This window comes from Streptopelia decaocto (assembly GCF_964273445.1).
Source record: "Streptopelia decaocto genome assembly, chromosome: 3".
Lineage (NCBI taxonomy): Eukaryota > Metazoa > Chordata > Aves > Columbiformes > Columbidae > Streptopelia > Streptopelia decaocto.
Genome location: NC_138656.1, coordinates 32760543 through 32777824, shown reverse-complemented (window position 1 = coordinate 32777824; position 17282 = coordinate 32760543). Strand labels below are relative to the sequence as shown.

General features: G+C 35.3%; 1 protein-coding gene across 1 annotated transcript in view; it reads left to right on the top strand.

The window, feature by feature from the left end:
* Positions 1–17282, top strand: part of DNAH8 (dynein axonemal heavy chain 8) — a 134833-nt gene that overhangs the window by 103873 nt on the left and 13678 nt on the right. Inside the window, exons 74-79 of the mRNA XM_082048935.1 lie at positions 4856–4977; positions 8444–8562; positions 9822–10024; positions 10955–11028; positions 14213–14365; positions 16962–17117. Of these exons, the coding sequence (XP_081905061.1) occupies positions 4856–4977; positions 8444–8562; positions 9822–10024; positions 10955–11028; positions 14213–14365; positions 16962–17117 (827 nt within the window). The remainder of the gene's footprint in view (positions 1–4855; positions 4978–8443; positions 8563–9821; positions 10025–10954; positions 11029–14212; positions 14366–16961; positions 17118–17282) is intronic.

Here is a 17282-nt window from a genome sequence, read left to right as displayed (position 1 = left end):
GTCTTATACACTTTCAGCTTGAGCTTTCTCTGACTTTTGCCAACCAGCTAACACTGACTTTCAGATAACATAATGTGTTTCTGTGGCCCAATTGGCCAGGTCTGCCTCCTCTGTATTCTGTGAATTTGTGCCTCTGCTGAAAAATGTGATCAGGACTCCTCATATGGAGGTCCATGTAAAACCTGTTCAAATTTTAAAGTATTCAAATTAATCTTGCAAAGGCCTAATGTCAAAATAGTGAACCTAGATCATCTGCCTTTAATGAAAAATGGGATAGGAAACAAGATTAAATTAACTTTCTGTTTTGTTTTCCAGTTTGTCATAAGGGTTTTATCCTTCGAGAATCGCATCCAGCTACCAATTTGCCACTCATGTCAGGCAGGACATGCTTGGAAATGCTTTCAAAATTGTCTGCTTTAGTAAAGCCTCAGTTAAGGAACCATATTTCTTGGCTTCTAAGCTCATGGATTCTTGTTTTGTCAAAGGAAAATATAACTTTGTCATCTGAAGCAGAAAGTGGTCACTTACACTATTTGAACTGATGAGAATCTGTAATAAAGTACAGGAGTTCTTTTAGCAATTTTTGTCTAGAACAAATTGTGTTCTAGACAAATTTTATTCCTGCCTGGCTTTACAACAGTTGATTTGATAGTGAGAAATTCTTCTGGTGTATAAAATGACACTAAAGAAACAATAAATTTTCTATAATTAGTCATATGATGTTAGATCAGATTGAGAAGGGGGCAGATGCTGAGCCAAATTGTCCTGGATTCTCAGGTATCTCCTGCAATAAATGAATTGTTTAGTTTTCCTCCTTGGATGAGCAGCTCTTAGTGCAAAATGAATGCCATTTTACCAAATATCATGGAGAAGCTGAAGAAAGGATTTATTTGAAAAATAAATATATTTTCTTCTTCTTTCCATTTCTTTTCCAGGAGAGCTTTTATGGCTTATCATCAACCATATTATCAGGGGATGTCTCAGTGAAACAAGCATTGCTATTTGAGATGAAAAAGTCTCTAGAACTCATTACTCAGCTAGTCTCAGGAGATTATAAAATGTTTCCTTCTACTGAAGTACAGAAACTGAATTTAATTCTATTTACTCTATTCTATTAAAGCCAAATGCTAGGCCCCTCCTGATTATTTTAATACTATAGCTTGAAGGTAACCTTAAGTCACCAGAGAAAGCAGGTCCCCACATTATAGGAAAATAGCCTCCCATGATGGTGGCATAGAGTTTTTATTAAAACTGTAGAAAGAAACAACATCCAAAGATATAAGAAAACCTAAGAAGTTCATTGACATTTTGTGGCTATCTTAACACTTAGGTAGGCCATGTCCTTTACCAGTAGAAAGTGGGGACTGGCAGAAGTGAAGAACATGATATTTTCTCACAAAAATTATCTTTTACTAAGAAGTTCTCTAAATATTAGAGAGCATGTTACAGAGGAATTGCAAAACATCTTTGGCTTTGCTGACGTGAATAAAAGCCAGAAATATTACCAAGTATGCTATTTTGTGGACAATTAATGGTTACGTCTTAAAATTTAAAAAGGTCTTTTTGTCTAAAGTGAGTGTGATTCTCTTGCAGAATTCAATAATTTGCAAAAATATTCCTGTTGGCCTATTGTATTAAATTTGCCAAAGGTGTGGTTCTGAAACTGGGTATCATTTTGTAATAATAATGCTAATAATGAATTACAGATTTGTGTAAACACTTTTTGTTATCCTGGCTTTGATTTCCCTTATTTCAGTTGCAGAGACTAAGGGAAATTCTGGGATCCCAGGCAGTTATTTCAAAGTATATATGCTAATGCCAAAGACATAAGAGGATGCTTGAAGGAAACTTTAACATGTAGTTACAGGAAAATCAGTATTATCACCTAGAGTACATGAAGCAGCCCTTTCTTTCTGTGAGGTTACTGAAGCTTGTCATCGTTGGGGTAAAGGGAAGGAGAAAATGTGCAACAGAAGGAAAACTTCATAATAAAAGCACATGAAGTAGCTTTACATTTTTGCATGACAGAAATAGTTTGGGTTCATACATAAGGACTTCATATTCTTGAACAAGAGAATTGCCCTTTAGTCATCCCTTCAGCAGTTCACAGAAAAAATTCAAACAATGTATTAATCATATATAATTCTATTTCTTGATTACATCTAATGGTATGCAGATGAGGAGGAAAGCATTACGCAAATTTTTCTAGAGGCCGGAATTTTTCACATGCTTATGGATGGCAAAATGAAAACTAAGAAAAGGAAAGACTTCTTCAGGCATTGCCTATTTAACTCATTAACATAACAAATGACTAACCATAGAACTTAGCAGGATTCATCAAAAGATTAGGTATGTTTGTTAATAGCAAGAATACCAAGTATTACAATGAGAAACACATTGTTTACACTTATGTAATTCTCATTCTTCACTGAATAATTCTGTCTCAAAAAAATCAGTGTTAAAAAATTTCCCAAAAAGCAAAACTTCCTTAAGATCTGTTTACTGCCAACTCACTGAAACTTTTACTTTCTTTTGATATGAAGTGTTTCCATTAGCATACTAATGTCCAGATTCAGCAAGGTGATTCTTGTGTTTCTACTTAAGGATATTCAGGTAACTAGAAAAATATTTAGTCTTTCTGAATCGTGTGTTTGTTCTTTTAAAAGAAGGAGAGCTGCTGTTTCCTGAAAAGCCTCACTGATAATATAAATAAAATTCTTTCATCCTGAAAGCCAGCAGGAAAACATCTCAAAGAAACAAATCTTTCCCTGTAAAGTCTTTAATGTAAGCAGAACAGACTTCAGTAAAATCAGAAACAATTTGTTCCATTATAGCATTTGCAGCACCATAAACTCTTTCCTAGAATGTGTCAGAACTTTAAAGTAAGTCTTAATTCTTTAGCGGCATCAAAAATACTATATATAATGTCTTCCCAATAATTTCTTCAGTAAGAAAATTTGTGCTTTATTTAAGAAATAAATATTCTAATTTCCTTTCACACCAGTGATAAGTTTGTCTTCTGTTCTTTTCCTTCTTGCTTTTATGATTCATTTTCTCTATATCCTATTCATGGAGAATTTGAGGATGAGGGGGATGCAGAATAAGGAAAAATATCTCTGTTAAAACCTCTTGAGAACTTACTGAATAGTTAGACACAGTTTGTAAAAGTATCAATATACTAATTGAAAAGAAACTATGTTTATATTTATGTATGTAAAGCTTGGTAAACATGTATGTTTAATTTGCAATAATTGAAATAATTATAGGTCATATATATATAGACTATGTATACACACATATACATGCTCTCATACATGCAAGTGCTTAAAAACAGTAGGTATTATTCTAAGGTGATTTTATGATTTCTAATAAGTTGGTGAAATTCATTATATCAGTGACCTAAATGAATAAATAATCTTAGTTTTGGAGACTACTGGAACAACGCCCTCTAGTTTTCCCAATAAGTGACATTAATTAATATCTGGAGGAATGGGGAAGAGGCAGCTACAAGAAGAAAATTATGATAAAAAGTAAATTATGATAGAAAGTTAAAAGTTATCTGTTTAAAATTGAATTGCAGTCTTATCCTAGAGGTGTCCCATTGTATTTCTTCTCCATTTGCATGTCAAAAGATATGGAACACATGTATTATCTCCTGTCTATCTGGCCTTATATGTGCTATTTTAAATGATTTGTGCTCGTTAAGCTGGTCTAGGATTGACTGATTCCAGCAACCCAGAGCTTCTTCTTTTGTTTTATTTGTTTGGTTGGTTTTCTGTTTGCTTGTTTTTGTTTGCTTGGTTTTGTTTTGGTTTGGTTTGGTTTGGTTTGGTTTGGTTTGGTTTGGTTTGGTTTGGTTTGGTTTGGTTTGGTTTGGTTTGGTTTTTTCCCCCAATGATTAGGGACATGGTTTAGTGCCAGAGTCAGGTTATGTTTGCACTTGATCATCTTGAGGATCTTTTCCAACCTAAATGATTCTATGAGTCTGTGATCCCAGGAGATTACTCTGCTAACATGTGTAACATTCTTTAGATATTATAACTCTGCATTTCACTGTAGAACAGGTAGAAGTTTGCAGTTGAAAAAACAAAACAACTTTGTTTTCAATTTTTTTTTCTTTTTAGGAATAGTGAGATAAAATACAGACTGTCTAAGGGAAGGTCTTCAGTGGAATATTTTTATCTTTCAGATAAATACATACAAAATGATCTTTACTGTATTATCAGCACTGATGAAAAGGAAAAGGGATTATTAAAGAATTTCCCATACACCAAACATAATCAGTATAATTGTATAAACTTATAACAACAGACCATATGGAGTGGGTGATGTAAGATGAGAGGCTGAGATAACCGGGCTTGTTCAGCTTGGTGAACAGAAGGCTTAGGGGAGACCCAATAGTAGCCTTCCAACACCTATGTGAAGTCCACAGAGACTGGCTCTTCACAGTGGTCCACAATAGGAAGATGAAGACATCAGAAATAAACTGAAAAAAAGAGATCTTCAGAGGGAGTGTAAGGGGATTTTTTTTCTATATGAGGACACACCAACTTTAGAACACATTGTCTAGAAAGGTTGTACAGTGTCCATCCTTGGAGGTTTTCAAGACCAGACAGATAGAGACCTGATTTTATCTCATAGCTGTCCTTGCTTTGACAGGTTGGACTAGAGACCTCCTGAGGTCCTTTCCAGGCTAAATTATCCTACAATCTTATGAAATAAATGCTAAGTACACAAGAATGCAACTAGTATCCCAGTAAAAATTACATGGTCCAGAAAACATAATTTAATAAGAAATGCCAAATATACCTTGACCCTGGAATGTCATGTGTCATCAGAGTGTTTTTATCTACAGGAGGTGCAGCATTGGATCTACAGGCTTGCCCACCCAAACCTTTCCGCTGGATTCTTGACACGATGTGGCTAAACCTAGTGGAACTGAGCAAACTTCCACAGTTCACAGAAATTTTGAATCAGGTTATATCTACTAATTATCTTTTCGTTAATAACCAGTTTCCCAATCAGAATTTTCTTCTGTATTTTACATTTAGAATGCACAAGAAATGTAGTTAAGAACAAGGCCAGAGACAATACAGAATAAAGGAATAGAAATGAACAGCTAGGTAGCATGAATGACTGTATATTTATTTGCTCTACATTTTTTTATCTGATTTATTGTATTGTGTATTATTGTCACTGAGCAGAAAGAGAACAAGAGAAAAGAACTAGTGAAAAAGGAAGATAGTGAAAGAGAGACAAATAAGGAGAAAGGGTAAAAAAGGTAGATGTATCAAAAAGGCTCAGAAAGTTCATCTATGAGTGTCAGGCTTTAAGTTACAATGTTTTATGTCTGGAGTCTGATGGACTTTTACAAGTAAATTGTTTGCAGCTTGTTTTTAAATATACATTTCTGTTCCAAGGTTAACCTGTTATTCGGCTATGATGAGCTAGCTATAAAAATACTATTTATCTTATTAAGACGTACATGAGCTTTTATGCACGTAAGCTTGTGACATGTTTATAAATTATTATCTTTATTGTGGTAAATTTATAATTTTCTAGTGTAGTTAAGACACTCCCCAAGTATTTCTCTTTCTATACCTCCTAAGCAGTCCTTTTATTATGCCTGATAGCCAGGACACTATGTTCTTGCTCTTACAGCATTGGTCAGCCAAGTCCATTTTGTGCCTTGAACGGTAGCAGAGTTTTTATCTAAATGGTGTACCTGGAAGTGGAAGTGGTCTTGACTGTTTCCCAACTTTGTATCAAGGCAAGGTCTCAATACCTACCAGCCCATTTCCTCCAGGCTTTGTTTTCTGGAGGTATCATTGAGTATTGAGTTAGGAGAAAGTTGAAGCGATTCTAGTTTCGCCTTCATTCTGGGTTGTTAGGGCGCCAGAACCAGAAATGCATGCCACTGCACACTTGCTAAGATTATTTAAATTTAACCATGAGGTTATGAATTATGTATTTTCCTTTTAGTTTGTCGATTGTAATGGTTCTGTTATAGGGCTTTTATAGAATTGATGCAAACAAAATTTTAGACTCCAAAATACTTGGGTGACCACGTTAGCCCCAAAGACCTCTGTTTTTAACTAATCTTTTAGCACTATGTTAACATTGCCATATATTTACAAGTTGAAAAGCAACAATTAGATGATTTTAGTGACAGAGATGGAATCTGGGAGAGTGGCAACTAAGTTATCAATAAAAATGCAAATATGGAAACAGTATCTTTTTTTATATTCATTTGCATCCATTAGATGTGTTGTTCTATTTGGCTCATCATGCTAAATACAAGTGAATCATTATTAATTTTGATCAAAACAGAAAATTATTTACAGTAAGAAAGAAATCCTTGAAAATGGTATACCCTGTTCTCAAGAGGTTGCCTATGATTTCTTTTTTTTCTTGCCAGTTACAATTTTGTTTCTTCTCTAAAAATTAAGTCCTTCAGTCCCAGATGCCCAACTTAATTTAATAAAGAGATATTCCTCTTTAAATGTTTAGATGACCCTGTTCCTTTTCATACTCTTACGACTTCCAGCTGTGGTTGAGTTAGAGATGGTAAAAAGAAAAATGTAATTAAAGCTTCATGATTTTACTGAGCCAGCTAAAGTCCCTTCAGCTCACTAACTTATCTCTGGCTGAGGCCTGGCTTTGAGAAGGTGCCTCCTCTGAATTGTCATGGAGGCACCCCGAAGTTAGTTTTAGGTGGACAACAAGGTCCAAAACAGACTTTATTCTGGCCCAAAAGTGCAGCAAATCAACCAATAAGAAATGGGGCTTATACAATTAGTTAGCACTCCGGTAACATAAAATACAGGTTCGGATATCAGTTGAGGAAATTATTGGGGTACAACAAATAAGAATAATGGAGATCTACCGCGTGCATACATGCACTCACAAAAAACAAAGCCAGAGCCATCTGACTTCAGGATACTACACTCGCTTGTCCAGCGAGGACTATACACTTGCTTATCCAGCAAGGAAATACACTTCCTTATTTAGCAAGGAAATACACTTGCCTGATTTTGGCAAGGAATTATTCAAGGATATATCTTATAAGTTATCACTCACCCACATGAGGAGGTGAGGTGTTCCCAGTCCCAGGAAGTTACCTTAGACGATGTCCCAGTCTAAGGGGAGGGCTTCTTGGCTTCGGCAGACCTGTGGCTCCGAGAAGATCACACAAAGGGGATCTTTGGCGGGCACCCTATTTTATAGTTTGATCATATCTGGCTGTGGGCATTCCCAAAGCTTCTCAGCTTCTCTGCACCCCCCGACTCTAGCCATGGGTGCCGCAGAAGCTTCCCGGCTTCTCTGCGCCTCTCCTCCTCTCCTGGCTAACCAACTCGAGGGTCACACAAAAGAAGCCATTAACTGCTCCATTGGAAGAGAGGGGGATGTGTTGAAGGAGACGAGGATGTGCATGCAACTGCCACATAGAAGGAAAGGGGGATGGGGGGGAGAGTGCAACTGCCACAGAATACATACTAGCATGTGATCAGGTTGATGTCAATTAATGTAGAACTGACCTATTCACTTACAAAGTAAGTTTCTTTTTTTCTTTTTTTTTTTCCTCCTCAGACTTAGATTACAGTTCAGGAAGGGACATTTGGTGTTTATTGATGTCTCTGAATGAGTTTCATTATTGGAAATAAATGGTTGGAAGAAGTCCCAGTATGTTCGTTTCTCATTCTTTCCCAGTCCATTCTTGGTGTAGGTGGTTCTGAAAGTACTTCTATCTGAAACAAATTCAGTCAACTGGACAGAGGTCCTTGGTTTATAATAGGCATATAGCACTGTCTATCAGAACAGATGGTACTAGTGTGTTCCTTGGTCTCTTTCCAGTGATCTGAGAACGTTGCTGTAGCTGACTCTTCTGAGTCACTGCATTAAAAGCTCCACTGCATAGCAATTTTCACTACGTTCTGTCCACCCGTATTCCTTGTCCAATTAGGTCATGGATTCTAAACGGTGCCTAAATAATCGTACTTGTGATGAGATTTATTCTTTTTCAAGTCAAAAGCTTACTAGAGTCTGTTAGTTTTGATTTGTGATTCACTGGCTGGCTGGACTGTACTGGAATGGATTTTTCTGTTCTTCTTAGTACTTGGTGATCAGAAAGGATAAATTAATCACGGTATGTTTCTCTTGTAGTGTAGAATACTTCTAATTATTTTCTTATGCAGCTGTATGTATTTGGGAGGGTAATCCGTGGAGAACTGATTGGCTTAAGAGCCTGCATCTTAATACTAAAATTTCTATTTGTAATATCTTAATAGCAATTCACCTGGCATATGTCTTAAATGCTATAGACTCTTAATTTTACTTGTAATATATTCTAATATAACAATGTCCACATATTAAGATATAAATTTGCAAGGGGATTTTGCTACAGCTGAAATATATTTATATTGCATTAATGTAATAAATTTAGGTGACCTGTAATGAAAAGGCATGGAAAAATTGGTTTGATAAAGACGCTCCCGAGGAAGCGATTATACCTGATGGATATAATGATTCACTTGATACATTTGGCAAGCTTTTACTCATCAGGTGAGCATCTTCAGAAAATTCAGAAATGTATACATGATTGTATCACGTCTCAGTCTATCGGTAAGCTCTTATCATTATAGCGTAACTTTTATTAATTTCTGGGTGATGTGAAATATTATTTCATTGACTCCTCTGAAGAGACTAAAAAAGTTATTTCTAGAAAATACTTGTTATAGCCTTGCTTTTATGTCATGACAAATGGAAACTGGCAACAACATTGTAGACTTCTCTGAAAAGCCAGAAAAAGTAGAATAATTCAGTTAGTTTTCAAAATTTTTTCATTTATTTTAAAATTACTATTTTAAATAACTTTAAATAAGTAATTACAAAATAAGATATTTGTGAAAATGCAAAAAACAGGTATTCAAAAGCCACATGTGAAAAGTATGCTATAAATTATTTTATTGCATCGACTAAAATCTCTGTGGCAGGATTTGGGATAGGATGGATTTCCCCAAAGCAACAGTCAGCAGCCTTATGCATGAGATCATATTTTCCTACATTCATTGTATAGTTTCCAAGGGCTGCAACAAATAAATCAGAGACACTACCAAAAACCCCAATACCATTAATTACTAGACCATGGTTTGTGTTTGGAGCAGATTCCACCTGTGCAGTAAAAAAGGCCAGAATCTGATGGAAGTACTACATTGTTCTATGCTATATGCCCTGATGGAGGAGGGTAAGCATCTAAATCCTAAGCCTTTAAATAATAAGCCTATAAATGGAATCTTTGCAAAGACATATCCAAAAGTAGGTGTTTCATTGTTTTTTCCACAAAAATGAAGACTCATCCCCAACACAAATGCAACCCAGTGCAAAAGAGTTGAGTCTGTACCCTAAAAGACTAACAGACCCAATGAAACTTCTGCAAAAGTTTACTAAAGGGCAAAAACAATCTTACTTTAACCTACTTAGATCCTCAGATACAAAAGTTCTGTTCAAAATGAAGAATGTCCCAACCTGATAAAGGTACCCAGAAAGGAAAATTCCCGTGCAAATAGTTTACTTAAGGCAAAATTGTAAGCAACTGAAAAGTATTGAACAGTCATAAGTAGGGGGAAGTCTACTAGCATTGTCTATTATTATATCTGTAAAGATGAACCTACAAACATAATAGTGAATGTGTATATATACATATATGTGTATATTTTGAAGTGAAAATCTCTATTTTATAAATATATAATTTATAATTTTTCTGGTCTTTGTAACAGAAAGAGGCATTGAATTTGTATCTTGGTCTATATTTTTATTTTCAGGTCTTGGTGTCCAGACCGAACACTTTCCCAAGCCAGGAAATACATTGCACATTCCTTGGATGAGAAATATACAGAACCAGTCATTTTGAACTTAAGAAAAACCTGGGAGGAAAGTGATGCACGAACACCTCTCATCTGTTTTTTGACTATGGGATCTGACCCAAGTGGTCAGATTGATTCCTTGGCTAGGAAGCATAAATTAGGTATGAATTAATTATTCATTGTCATGTGTTAAAATACAGAAGGGTAATATAAGTCATTTCAGATTTTTTTTTTTCTGAAAAGTATGTCTTAAATTCTGTTACACTATTGATAGTTCCTGAATCTTAGCGATAAAATAATATTTTTAATAAAAGATGTTATGCTGAGGATCATTTTGTATGCCGTTGGACAGTAATGTTTTCAGTTATTTTAAGTTGTTATGATCCTTCCCAGTGATTATATTTTTTTAATTCCTAACTGTAAGGCTTTAAAAATCATTTTTATTTTTATTCTGGCATGGTGACAATGCTGTTTTCTTGTTTTAACTCTTAACTGCAGGTAACATAAAATCATTAATCTGCTTACAAGATCACTTTGTAGCAAAAAATACCCACAAGATCTGCATTTGTGTATTCTGGACTTTACGGCTACATTATATGGAAATTTTGAAAAATTATGCATAGAAAAGTAGTTGGAAGTAGATACATATATTCATTATATTAGTCACATTAATACATTCACAGATGCAATTTTACAGTAATGCATTGTACTCATTTGTGTAGCTTCATTACTTACACTTAAAGAAAAATATGAGTTCATATTTCAAATACTGTGGCTTACTTCATGAAAATTTGGCACAAATTATTACTGCTAATAATAACCTTAGTCATAGTATTTCACTTCTACAAGCACTGTAAATATTGTAGATGTATATTTTAATGTTATTTTTAAAAGTTTCTATGTTTAGAGAATTTATACATAGTAGCATATATGATGGTGAAGAGATTCTACTTCCATAAGTATATATTTTTGTATAAACATGTATTTAATTGTGCTATATTCATATAACTGTTTTTTTTTTGACTGAATTAGAATTCCTTTTTTGAAGAATATGTAAGTTCATTAATCGCATATTGTCAAATATGTTATAGACTGTAGGACCATCTCTATGGGTCAAGGTCAAGAAGTTCATGCACGCAAATTGATACAGATGTCAATGCAACAGGTGGGAAAAAAAACACTGCAGTATGAGTTGATTGTCTGTTTTATCATTCTTTCACTCCTCTTTTGCGTCCCATCTTTAATATTTTGCATTTTCACCTTACTGTCGGCATATCTCAGGGTAAAAAAAAGTCTCCTTGAGTGCCTGAGCCTAGAAACATTCCACTGTGGGATATGTACATGCCAGTGGACTCCAAGTCAATACTTCTGATAGCAGTAATATTGAGCAGCTTTTCAAAGGTAGCACATTACCTTCATATCACTGTGCTGTTATCCAAAGGTAAAAGAACATTGTGTCCTAGATCTGTCCTGCAGGACTTGCAGCTCCTACGTCTTTACTGGAACTATCTTTTTCCCCCCCTTCTCCCCAATGAGGGCTACTTATATGTTGCAGTTTCTACTAGATAAAATGTTGAGCATACACATAGCTTAAAGCTGTAGGTGCAGAAGGATGTGCTGGCTCCTAATATTGCCTCACATTTTCCTCACATTTATCTGTGCTGTTGAGAGATCCTCTTGCTTACCAGCAACTGTTTTTGGTTCTTTGTTTCTTTAACTGCCAATCCTTTTGGCTTGGAGTCCCAGGATGTCTAAGAATTTCCAAACGATATTTAAGAATTTTTCTCTTTAATATTGTGGTGTATTTTGTTATCGCGAATGATACTCTCAAACAGTAAAAACATGAGAAGTCTAAGCAGCAGCTCCAGACCGATGGTAATTGACACTTCAAATACATTATAAAAGTTACAGTGTAAAGGTAGCACAGTCTGACCAGCTGGATGCTTCAGAGAGTTATCAACAGTGTGGCCTGTAAATTCAAAATATCAGGAATTAGTCTTATTCCAATATTCTGAAGGACTGGAATATCTCTATTAATAGAAAGTAGAAGACTACAAAAACTCTATTGATAAATGAAACATATTTTTCATCTGACCATAACCAACAGTTAGTCTTTACTAAGGCAGGAGTACAGCACTGCTTGTAATATTCACCTAAAGAAACTTGGACTGACACATTCAGTAAAAGGTTTGATTGATACCGTATTATCTGTTTGTTAACCAGTATATGCCTTCATACCTAAAGTAGGATTATTCATCAAAAGTTAGATAAAAATTAAAGATGGATCCATTATAAGATTTAAAACTTAACTCCTCACAATATATGACATGTATTAGATTCCCTGGGTCTCTGTGCTCATCCATGAGAATTCTGGAAGGACAAGTGGTGAAAATGAGACCACAACACAGAATATTCTGCAAGAACAAATGTTCTTTGAGACCATTGCAGATCCAATATCAAGATTATATCAGATTTCAATCTGAATTAAACAGTTCTTTTGTCACTTTATTCTCCAATGTTTAATCACGACGAGATGAGGAAATGCTTCTTTCTTTAGACTTCTGCAAAGTCCTATGCTCTTAATCTGACAGAGTGAAGTGCTTCTGAGCCTTTCCAGGACTTTCTGTCTTTCATGCAAGAAAAAGAAAAGGTCAGGCAGTATCAGTTCAAGGAATTCCAGTTGTATCACCTGCTATCTGTGAGATATCTTGATTTGAGTGGGAAAAAAAATAATAAATCTCTTGCCAGTTGATATTTATTTGACCATAGTCTAGTGGGATTCATTTGTGTTTCTCTATTATGGACAAATAGAATACTTGTATATGGCCTTTACTGCACATGTGCTAGACATTACTGTATAATCCAAGGTTCTCTAGCTAATGCAGTCTTGGTTATAGAAGTTTTTTATCTTGTATCCCAGTAACTGCTCAAGTCCTACCAGATGTTGTGACACCAGTACTGGAATACAGATGTACACCACTTCGGGAAAAGAGAAAAAAATAGATCTCTTTATAGCAGATGGCATTTTTATGATGTGCAAATGCATGATTACATCTTCCTCACTTCTTTGTGTTTCTATGTCTAAAATGGTCATCCTGAACTTCTAGTTCATTGGAATGGTGAAAACTGGGGCATTCCTGCCTTTCTTTGCCCTCATTAAAACCACAAGGATACTTAAACCAGAACTCCAGTAGGGTTACTAGTAACAACTTCTGAACTAAATGCCTTGGTGGTGTACACATTTTACAGAGGGAGGGATATATGAGTATTCAGATTTGCAAGAACAAAACAGAATTAGCAAATGTGAAGACAAATATCCTACTTGTTTTCCTGCCTCTGGCCAAGAGTATATAATATGATTAAAACTGCTGTGCTGTGTTACAGGTAGATAATTTTAAAAAACTGAGCCTGATTTATTTGGAAATGTTACACATTAATTAAAGACCTTCCTCAAAGAAGTGGTTCCCTATAAAAGAACACCTTCATTTAATCTTTCTAATTTTAATATCCATCACTTCACCATAAATATTTAAATTATATTTTGTTACCAAATGTTATTTATTTCTTTCTAAATGATCTAAAACAAAATTGCCAAAATGAAATTACAAGCTGTACTGAAATCCACACATCACTGTTTAGAACTGATTGAATAATGCCCCATTTTAATATTAGGCTTCTGATTCATCGGGTTTCTAAAGTGATGCTACAGAAACTGATTGAATTTAAATTCATAAGCAGAAGTGCAGAGTGATAATAATAAAAATAGAAATTTAATGCAACTTGAGAGCTGAATAAGATCAAAATTTATACGCAAAGGTTCAATTTCATACATATGCATTTATTGCAGATAAACTAATCACAGTTGAAAAGTTCGAGTCTCATTACTACCTCTGTACACTTACTTTATTATGTTAATAACAAATAAGTTTTAAAAAGATGTATTCCGTAGATTTCAGCTGTCACTTTTCCACTCACATTAATTTTATCACTGCTGTCTTGCTGGGAGAGGACAGAAGTTACTTCTTTTTGCCACTAGGTAGCACTAATACTTTATGTAGGATATCGGCTCTGGTTATATTATTTTCATTGTGAAGCAGTAGGATGTGGAAATTACTTTTACACTAACTTTTCCTATTTGCTTTAACTGTGCCAAAACAAAAATCAAATAATAATACATATTCAGAGACAGACCAAAAGTCAAAAAAATCTCCCTCGCCCCCCAAACCAAAACAAACCAACCAACAACAACAAAAAAAACCCACATGCATTCTAATATAGACAGTTGTTGTTAGCATTATGAATAACTTGTTCTAAATGTAACAATGGTAATAGTTGATATTCTTATTTAGGGAGGCTGGGTGTTACTTCAGAATTGTCATCTTGGACTGGATTTTATGAATGAACTGCTAGAAACACTTCTCACTGAAGAGATACAGAATGAGACGTTTCGAGTTTGGATAACTACTGAACCACATCCTAAATTCCCAATTACACTGCTACAGGTTTGTTCAAATATTTAATTCAGGTACCTTTTACCATCAAAATAATTCAGATTAAGTGTGTAAATGGAAATTAAATAAATGGGGGGTGGAGGTAGAACCAAAGCCCAAGGGAAAAAAAAAAAAAAACAACGAACAACTTATCTTACAATGCAAATATCACTTTAAAGAGGACGTTACTTACCAGTAACTGGAAGTTCATGAAGATACATTCTGTACACAGAAACATTTGAATCAAAACTATTAGGTTTTACCTGTATTCCTTTTTACCTTTGTGAACAGAGCAATGCCTGCAACTGCTCTTAGACTCTTTCACGTTTCCCTATCTGAAATAAATGAAGGGGGCAGAATACATATAGACAGCACATATCAAAGAACATTATCTACCAAGAAGTTACCTGATTTTCTTTGGATAAACTACAAATGGTTGTTCTGTAGATCTCAAAGAGGCATAAAATTGCCCAAACTTTTACAAAGTACATTGAAGCCACTTACAATGGTTCCTAGCACTCTTACAGCAGGTCATAATGCTAGTTAATACCTAGTGTAATAGCTGTGTGTTGACACTTCTGTGTTCATACACCCCTTTCTTCTTAAAAGCAGTGGGAGTCTCCTTAGTGGTTATCATTCTCTCTAAATAAAAATAGATAACATACCTGATATCTAGGATGTCAAGGGGGAGAAGGATTCTGTTTGAATGAATCTAGATGGCAAACTTTGTTAAGAAATGTATGTCACCATGAAAAAGGACTGTGTATAGAAAGCTAGGTGTATCTACCTATATTTTCTTGTATTTTCTCAACAGAAAATGAAATAATCCTGAATCTTCAAGAGGTTTATGAATAGTGGGGTACATAAACTTTGCTACAAGTGAGAACAGAAAACTGAGAGTGTTGCTAGTTGACTCTTCACTGCATTTATCTCCAATGTTTCACATGTGGTTTCCCAGTCTATAGTGTCATGTTACCTGTTAAAATATTAACATATTGGTGCCCAACAACAGGATGAGGGGCAATGGGCACAGACTGAAGCATAAAAGTTTCCATCTGAATATCAGGAGAAATTTCTTTACTTTGAGAGAGACAGAGCACTGGGACAGGCTGCTCAGGGAGGTTGTGGAGTCTCCTCTGGAGACATTCAAAACCTGCCTGGACACATTCCTGTGTGATCTGCTCTAGGTGAACCTGCTTTAGCAGGTGGGTTGGACTAGATGATCTGCAGAGGTCCCTTCCAACCCCAACCAAAGGTCAACTCTTCCTCAGAAGAAAGGAGAGAGGGTTTTGTTTGTTTGTTTGTTCGTTTTTAATACATAACATTAATCAAAACCTAAAAAGTATAGCCTTTGAAATGTTGAAAGACTGCTCAGCAAGTACTCCCATTCAGTCCAAAACTCCGTGTTCATGTGCAGATAGTTCCTTGCAGAAGGCTGGGGCTCATCTCTGAGACAGCTTCCCTGGGCTGTGCAGCCCAGAAGTAAGTTTGTGAGACCGAAGTTGAAATGTCATTCCTTAAAAATAATTGAAGTTCTTTACCATAAATATGGAGACAGTAAAACTGCCAGGTGTAGTACATATTAATCAGTGTTTCCCATTAAATGTCTCTCAGAAGCAGAAACAGTTCAGATCCACGCTTGCATTCAGGCTGTGAGCAGTCTGGCATTTACTATCCTTTCAATGCATGCTGCCATGTTACACAAGACAGCCAGACAAGTACTTACTGTTGGAGCAGAAAAATACTTTTGTATTTGCATTCCTCCAGCATTCTAAAGTGTCTCAAGGAACATAGTTTCTGGTAAGGCCAGTCTGCATCTGAATGAATAGATTCAGGTGTGCCCATGAACATTACCTAGCACTGGGATGCAATAGTCTGTAGGGGTAAGTGGTTAGAACATTCTCTGATGTGAAAACCTGTGCTAACTAACACTCTTTCAAATAATTTGAAGGCACTATTTGACAATTACAATTTTGTAGAAACTATTCCCTTTAGGCAGTTTGCATGAAACTAAGGGGTTGTATTCTAAGTTCCTGTAGCAGTTTACTACCACAAAGGCTGATTCCATGCCTACTAACTGGAGTGCCCAGGAATATTATCTGGTGAATCTAATTTACTGCTGCAGACATAGCCACAGTCTAGAGTAGCCACTGTGAACACAAAGATCTGATCTGAGGCGAGTTTTCTTTTTATTTACTGTGAAGTCCTGGGACCAGAAATACTGTTCTTGTCGTCTATTCAGGATAGTTCTCTTCTATCATTCAGTTACTGACTTGGGGATAGAGAACCTTATGATGACTTCTGAAAAACAGGGCAATTGCTTTCAGATGGTTGATGAAAATTCTTAGGTCCATGGACAAGTGTCAGTGATAGTTCTGACCAACGTAAACTGAAGGTCTGTGCTCAAAATCTTAATGTATATTACAGAGTTTTGTGGCCTAATATGTACTCCTTTTATGCAGTTTATAGTAAAACTACGTATCAACTTTGTATCTACAATGCTTCAACTATTTACATTTTATTTGTAACTAATAGTTGTGACTTTTTTTTAGATTGCTGGTTTTGTTCAGTAAACAAATCCATTGTCTTTATCTTTTTCACATGACAGATTGCCATAAAGTTCACAAATGAACCACCCCAAGGTGTACGTGCCAGTTTGAAAAGAACATTTTCTAGAATTAATCAAGATCTGTTAGATGTTAGCAATATGCCTATGTGGAAACCTTTGCTTTACACTGTAGCTTTCCTGCATTCTACTGTTCAGGTATTTCTCATAAAGTTTGCAAATAGTGTTATATATATGGAGTCACTTTAACAAAGGTTCCTGACAATACACATTCTGATATTTATTGTAGCATCATGTTGCAGGGCTGAAGCTTTAATTTCTATAATTTGTATTTCAAGGTTCTTTATTCTCTTAGCTGTTTTA